Raw genomic sequence first — 6,413 nt, forward strand, 5'->3', positions numbered from 1 at the left:
AATTCAATTTTTTCAATTTAATTAATGTAAGTGTTAATTTCACATTTTTATTATTTACCTCTTCAGTTTAATTAAAAATTCTTTTTTTTATTTATAATCTTATTAGATTTTATGTGTTAAAAAATTTAAATATGGGGATTAATTGAATTTTAGTGGAAAAAACAAAGGGAAACTAATTAATTGACGATTAGTTGATGATGAATTATTCCATCTGATCCATTTAATTCAAATAATTTGTTTTAATTAGTATAAAATTTAAAACGATTTGAATATAAATAATTCACAAAAATAAATTGAGAACAAATTAAGCATACAAAACACCATCTGGAAAATACAAGATAAAGGTGGAGGAGATGATGAAAAACTGAAGATAAAAAGAACCAGCTACACAGCAAATGGGTTTACTGCTATCCCCGGGGCTACAAAATTGGAGAGGCTTTCAGTAAGATGCCGAGAAGCTTTCTCATAATTAACAAAACCCATGAACCAGAAATCATGTCCATCAATTGTAACAATCTGGATGTATTTCTCTGATGGATTATCCCTCATAACTACAGGATTGATCGCCCCAATCTTGCTCAGTGGAACCATAACCTGCAGATCCAAGCAAAATCCTATTAATTCATCCCAAATACTTTATTGAATCAGTAATCAGCTGTGACAATTTGCTTACCTTGTAATAGCTCCAAGTCTCCTGGCCAGAGGGTGCAGTGAAAGATAAGGGACGATCGCTGCAGAACGCTGCATGAGCATCAGATAGATAAAGGGTTCCGGCAACTGGTCCTGTTGATGTGGACAGATAACAGGCAAAGGTCTTCTTCAGCTTTTCATTTGGATAGGTTGAAAATGTGTTCTTGTATAGAGACTCAAATCCACCCCCTGTTATTGCTTTCGCCGTCAGGTTCATCTTTCCCCAGGCAGCTTCAGAAACAGATGGGCTAGTCCTTACTGTTACAAAGAAAATTGGTTTTAAGAACATATCAAAAGGGGAACTGTAATTTGAACAAAAAAAAATGAAGATGGAATGGTTTTCCAGACTCTAAGGTCTTGAATTCAAACAAAGCAAATACATATATGAAGAAGGAACATGTACATACGATTGTGCCAGATGTTGTGAGCCATGATTTCAGTCTTCTTGCTCCAAGAATTGAACGACTGGAGAATGGATTCCATTGGGCTGCTACTTGGTTTTTCGACAGGGCTGTACTGAAGGTAGGGATGATGGAATTGGGCGGCTTGATCACTAGCAGCAGCACCCCACAGGGCTGCCTTCTTGTTGTCTGGGTGGCGTGTGGGAATAGCAGGTGTCCCCATGACATGAGTCCCCCAGTACTTCTCATTGCTCTCATTGCTCGGAGGCTGCAGAGACGAAGATGATGGTGCCGAAGAATGCTGATGGTGATGATTCTCTGCATCTTGAGCGATCGTCGATGAAGGGCCAGCCTCTTCTGGTGTGTGAGAGGAGATAGAAGGGTAAAGGGGCTGGGATTCCGGGGTTGTGCCTTTCATTTTGGTGATCAAGAAAGGAACAAAAATTGGTGAAGTTTGTTGCAGAATTTGGAAGAGACCGTCGCTAATTTATATGTGAATCGAAATTTTCTGGTTAAAGCGTGTGGACTTTTAGTTGTTCTTATGGCAGACCATTTTGGATTTCTTCTACGTTAATTTATAATTAATTAACAAGTTAAGGAAGCAGGTCATGGGAAGCATAAGCATGCGTAAATAATGAAAACGAAGTGTTGACAATTTATCGACATAAACAACACGGCGACTCGATTACGTAGCCGCGTCTGCAGTTTCAGCATATGGGTTCTGGTTGTCCTTCCTAGGAAAGTCTTGCCCATGGTAAGAATATTGTGCTAAATAATTTATATTTAATTAATGAATGATTGCCAATTAATATAAATTAAATTGGATATTCATAAATTAGTTTAACGTAATGTCCCTTTTCAAAAAAAAAATTTAATAAATGGAGGAAAAATTAAGTAATAGTAAGCCTTATTCTCCCTTACTAGTATAAGAATTATTTTTTTTTTTTTACTATTTCATTAGTTACTCCTTTTTTACTCTGTCCAAACAGACTTTACAAGAAAAAAGCCTGCGAATTTTTTCTTTTCTACTACTAAAGTATTAAAAAATAATTAACACTCTGCTAGACAGTAGACAATAAAAATATTTTATTTCAGACAAATTAAATTCATTTAAATCCCCAGCCTAGGTGTCTTACTATTTTCTAGGATGGGTAATCAGTCATTTTAGTTTTCAGCTAAACCAAAATCAAACTAAATATTATAAATAATTAAATTAAATCAAATTTAAAAAAATTAAATTGAATTGAACCAAAATAAATTGATTAAGTTTGGTTAAGTCCATCGATTTTGATTTCAGGAGTTCTCCTTCCAATTGCAATAACCAAACAAACTTCCAATTGTTCAACACCAAATCCTCATTATTCTTTCAATTGCAATAAATCTCAAAAGAAAATCATGAAGAAATCAATCATGACACAAACCTGTGAAGAAGTGCAAGAGATCTAATGGTAGGAACAAAAACCCATGAAGGAAGATATCTAGTGGCAAAAGCACAAACTGTCACAACCCGATTTCACATGCCAGATCGACACCAGGACCTAAGCCGGTATAAAGCCCTCGAGGCTTGTAGTAAGTCTCACTATTCCCAAACCCCATAGCCAGGAGCAAAATTAAGGCCTAACAAGTAAATAAAACAAAATAAAATATTATAAATTTATTTGGGCCAATTCAGTCTAATTTCTGTCAGGAAACCAAAACTAAGGGAGTCTAGCTCAACCCTGATACCCATCATGTACAAACTATCTAATATTATAAATTTTTCATTTTCATTAATTAATACAATAAATACATAACTCAGTGTCACAACAGAACTCTAGTTATTAAGCAAATGAATAAATAGATACGATAAACCATTAACTAAGAAGCACAACCTGCGGAGAAAAATTACAGTTTAGACTCAAAGAAATAAACTCACTCCTCTTACAACCTGGAAAAAATATTTAAACAGAAATAAGCTTTCGACTCAGAGAGTTTAGATATTGATTTTAGATGCAATTTCTATAACTATCTAAGACTAGTGCAATCCTACCATGAAATGTACATCCAACACATAAAATAAATAATTCACTCAATATTCGCATAAGAAGTTAAATTGGAGCTAGTCACACACCCAGTGTATCACATATATATATATATATATATATATGTGTGTGTGTGTGTGTGTGTGTGTGTGTGTGTGTGTGTGTGTGAGCTGATCCCCTATCTGACTTTCTTAATCCAATACACAAATGAGGTAAACTCAAGCCGGACTTTCGCTTAATAATCCAAGTGCGGGGGTTAGCGAGATTAATTCAAAGCCGTACTCACCCCGACTTATCCATATAAAATGATTGGGTCCCAATGAGTCAAGTCGTGACTACTCATCCTACCCATAATCATATCCACACTATACTCACACGAACACACGCACATAGCTCCAAATTATCCTCATGGCGATAATCACAACTAATTCACAATAATTAAATATGCAATAATCAAAATATCCCTAATATATTAACTATTCATATGCATAATAAATCATTTATAGAATGCATGAGCATGCCAAATATATATAATTAATATCTAACTCACAGACTGGTCAACTGGACTGCAGTTGGTCCGAAGAAGATGATTGGCATCGATTACTTAAATATACACACTGACCTCTATCAAAAAACTGACAAAATTAAATAATTAATTCAAGCTATAAAATCAAAATAAATCATAAGGTCTTACTGAAATTTCGGCGGAGTCTCCCTTGCAACTAGACCTAACCCACATGCAACAGCAACAAATAGGCCTCAGGCTTACAACAATAATTATAATACCCATCCGGGGCCTACAAGAATCCTAATCTAGGTCTAATCCTCCAAATTCCAGCTCGGGTCCCTAACTCCTCTATAGTCCAATTAATTATTCTCAGCACTTCAAAATTTATAAAAATATTCCTGGAGGTGTTCTATATTATCCTTATATTAATTAAAATTATTTTACTTAATTTTACTAAGCTAGGAATATTTTACATATTTATCAACTAGTTTAAACAAGGAACAAACTACACAATTTGAGTTAGGGACTACTTTTGCAAATTTTGCTACTTAGAACGCATCTGAGACATCTGAAAATGCTGGGATCGACTGTAATATTGACTATATTTTGGAACGGGCCACCGGGCAGCTGGATCAGGCTGAAAACTCAGTCTAGGGCACTAGTGAGCTATCAACAATCTGAGTGCATATTCGCGATACCCACGAGCTACTAGTGATAGATCCGCTAATGGTTCATCAAAACTCTACTCCGATTGCCCGATATCAGCCAATTTAACCTAGGCCGTCCCATGGGCATCTTCTCCGTTCGATCTCCGTTCAAGGCATAATTGGTATCAAAATTAAGCTTGAGGAGTGTAGATCATGATCCCCTAGTCTGATCGTCCAAGCTGGCCACCGATTGGCCAGGATCTAGCTGGAAAGTTAAGAAAACCCAAAAATTTTCTCCTCTTTATCTCACTCATCTAACCACCAAAAGCTACAAAATTGGTATCAAAAGAAAGCTTTCAAAATAAGCTTTCCAACGCCACTAGAATCATCTTGATCAGACGTCGAATGAAGTCGGAATCCTGCCTGGAAGCTATTGCCCCTGTGCATGCATTCAACTGCAAAGTGGTGGGGGGCGCAGGGGGGGGGGGTGAGTGACAAGAGGGAGAGGGAAAATGTGGGAGAGAGAGAGAGAGAGAGAGAGAGAGAGTAGCTGTTTTTTTTTTACTTTTAATTACATTTTTGGTCCTTAAACTTTTCATGATTTTTCAATCAAGTCCAAAGTAACTTTCAATTGGGTCCTAAAATATAAATATATGTATAATTAAAATAATAAAGAAAATACAATAAATAATATTGATAATAATGATAATAATCAAATCACTAACAATTAAATCAAATCTTAAAATCAAGGTTAAAAATAATGTAATAATATATTTTGTTAATTGATTTAACATTAATATTTAAAATTAATCATTTAAATTAAAATTGGACTATTAAATAATTTTACAAAATATGTTTAGAAATAACATTAAAAATATATAACTAAAAGTATTACAAAAATTATAATTTAGTTAGATAATATTAAAATAATATTTGAATACTATATAAAAATATAAAATTTATATTTTAAAAATTCAGGTCATTACAATTTTCTCCCTTTAAGAAAAATTCATCTCCAAATTTTCGAATAAACAAGGGATAAAGAAAAGAAAGTTATTGGGACAGCGCACGCATTTGCTCCTTCAGCTATGCAGAAATAGTTAAAACACTTTATTTGTAATTGTCCCTGATGTATACATGTACCAACCTCCAAAAACTTGCTCATTGTATCCGAGTATTCGCTTATCTTTTTTGCACTCCACTATTACCGCCATTCACTCTTATTACTATATGGCATACAACAAATGTGGTTTCCCTTCTCTTATTACTAATCTATGCGGCGTAAAGATGTGACTCATATTGCCTGCTTACAAAGTGTCATGTTGTGCCATTCTGAAGTTACTACTTTTACACGCACCTTACCCGAATCATTGTTGATCCTGTTAGCCATTGAAGCTTTATCAAAACTTTCCTCCATGCTTAAAGCACATGTACTTCTCATTTCTATGATATTGTGAACTTCCTAGTTGCTTTGTGCTACTAACAAGGTCCTTGTACCAACTCCTACCTAACTCATATGTAATAAGCTATACAGAGTTCCATCCAAAAGCTAAATGTTCCTTACACCATCTATCGACATCAAAAAATAAACTGATTTTCCTTTGACATGATAAAAGTTTATGTATTCTCGAGCCATCCAGTCAATTTGACCTATCATATCCTAGTCCTTTTCTGAAAATGGAGTCTCTTGACTTCCACTTGAAACTTCTTACTATCTGACACACTTCCTGACACATAGAGACTTAGATCAAGGCTCCACCACCCCTTTAATATGCCATTTTACCATAACTTATCCTAAACATCCCTTAGTCTCCCTCTCATACCATTCCCTTTTGTCTTTTCTCACCCTGTGCCTTTTCTTTTGAAGATATTCATCGCATCAGCATTAACAGTAACCTTTTTACTTCTTAGTCCTAACTTGATTACTAACTCCATTACTTCCAAAATTTAAGCTCTGTGATTTGTTCCCACCAGCACATTCACTACCTAGCATCATACTATAGTACTAACCTACCACTCATATTATAGGACATAGGCAATTCACCATAGATGATTCTTCTTGTTCCTCCTTCCTAACATGACCATCAAAACACTATCGTTCTCTACTATCCTTTGTAGGGAATTACTCTTTATGGTTAGATATGTA

General features: G+C 34.9%; 1 protein-coding gene across 1 annotated transcript; it reads right to left on the bottom strand.

Annotated features, from left to right (window-relative positions):
* Positions 1–173: 173 nt before the first annotated feature.
* Positions 174–1,637, bottom strand: LOC110636662 (GEM-like protein 5). Its single transcript, XM_058147434.1, has 3 exons — positions 1,098–1,637; positions 674–948; positions 174–594 (listed from the first exon to the last, which is right to left on the bottom strand). Exons 1-3 carry the CDS (start codon positions 1,507–1,509, stop codon positions 385–387), a joined length of 897 nt encoding a protein of 298 aa, XP_058003417.1. The 5' UTR covers positions 1,510–1,637; the 3' UTR covers positions 174–384.
* Between the last annotated feature and the right edge of the window lie 4,776 nt (positions 1,638–6,413).

Source organism: Hevea brasiliensis, chromosome 1 (genome assembly GCF_030052815.1).
Source record: "Hevea brasiliensis isolate MT/VB/25A 57/8 chromosome 1, ASM3005281v1, whole genome shotgun sequence".
Taxonomy (NCBI): domain Eukaryota; kingdom Viridiplantae; phylum Streptophyta; class Magnoliopsida; order Malpighiales; family Euphorbiaceae; genus Hevea; species Hevea brasiliensis.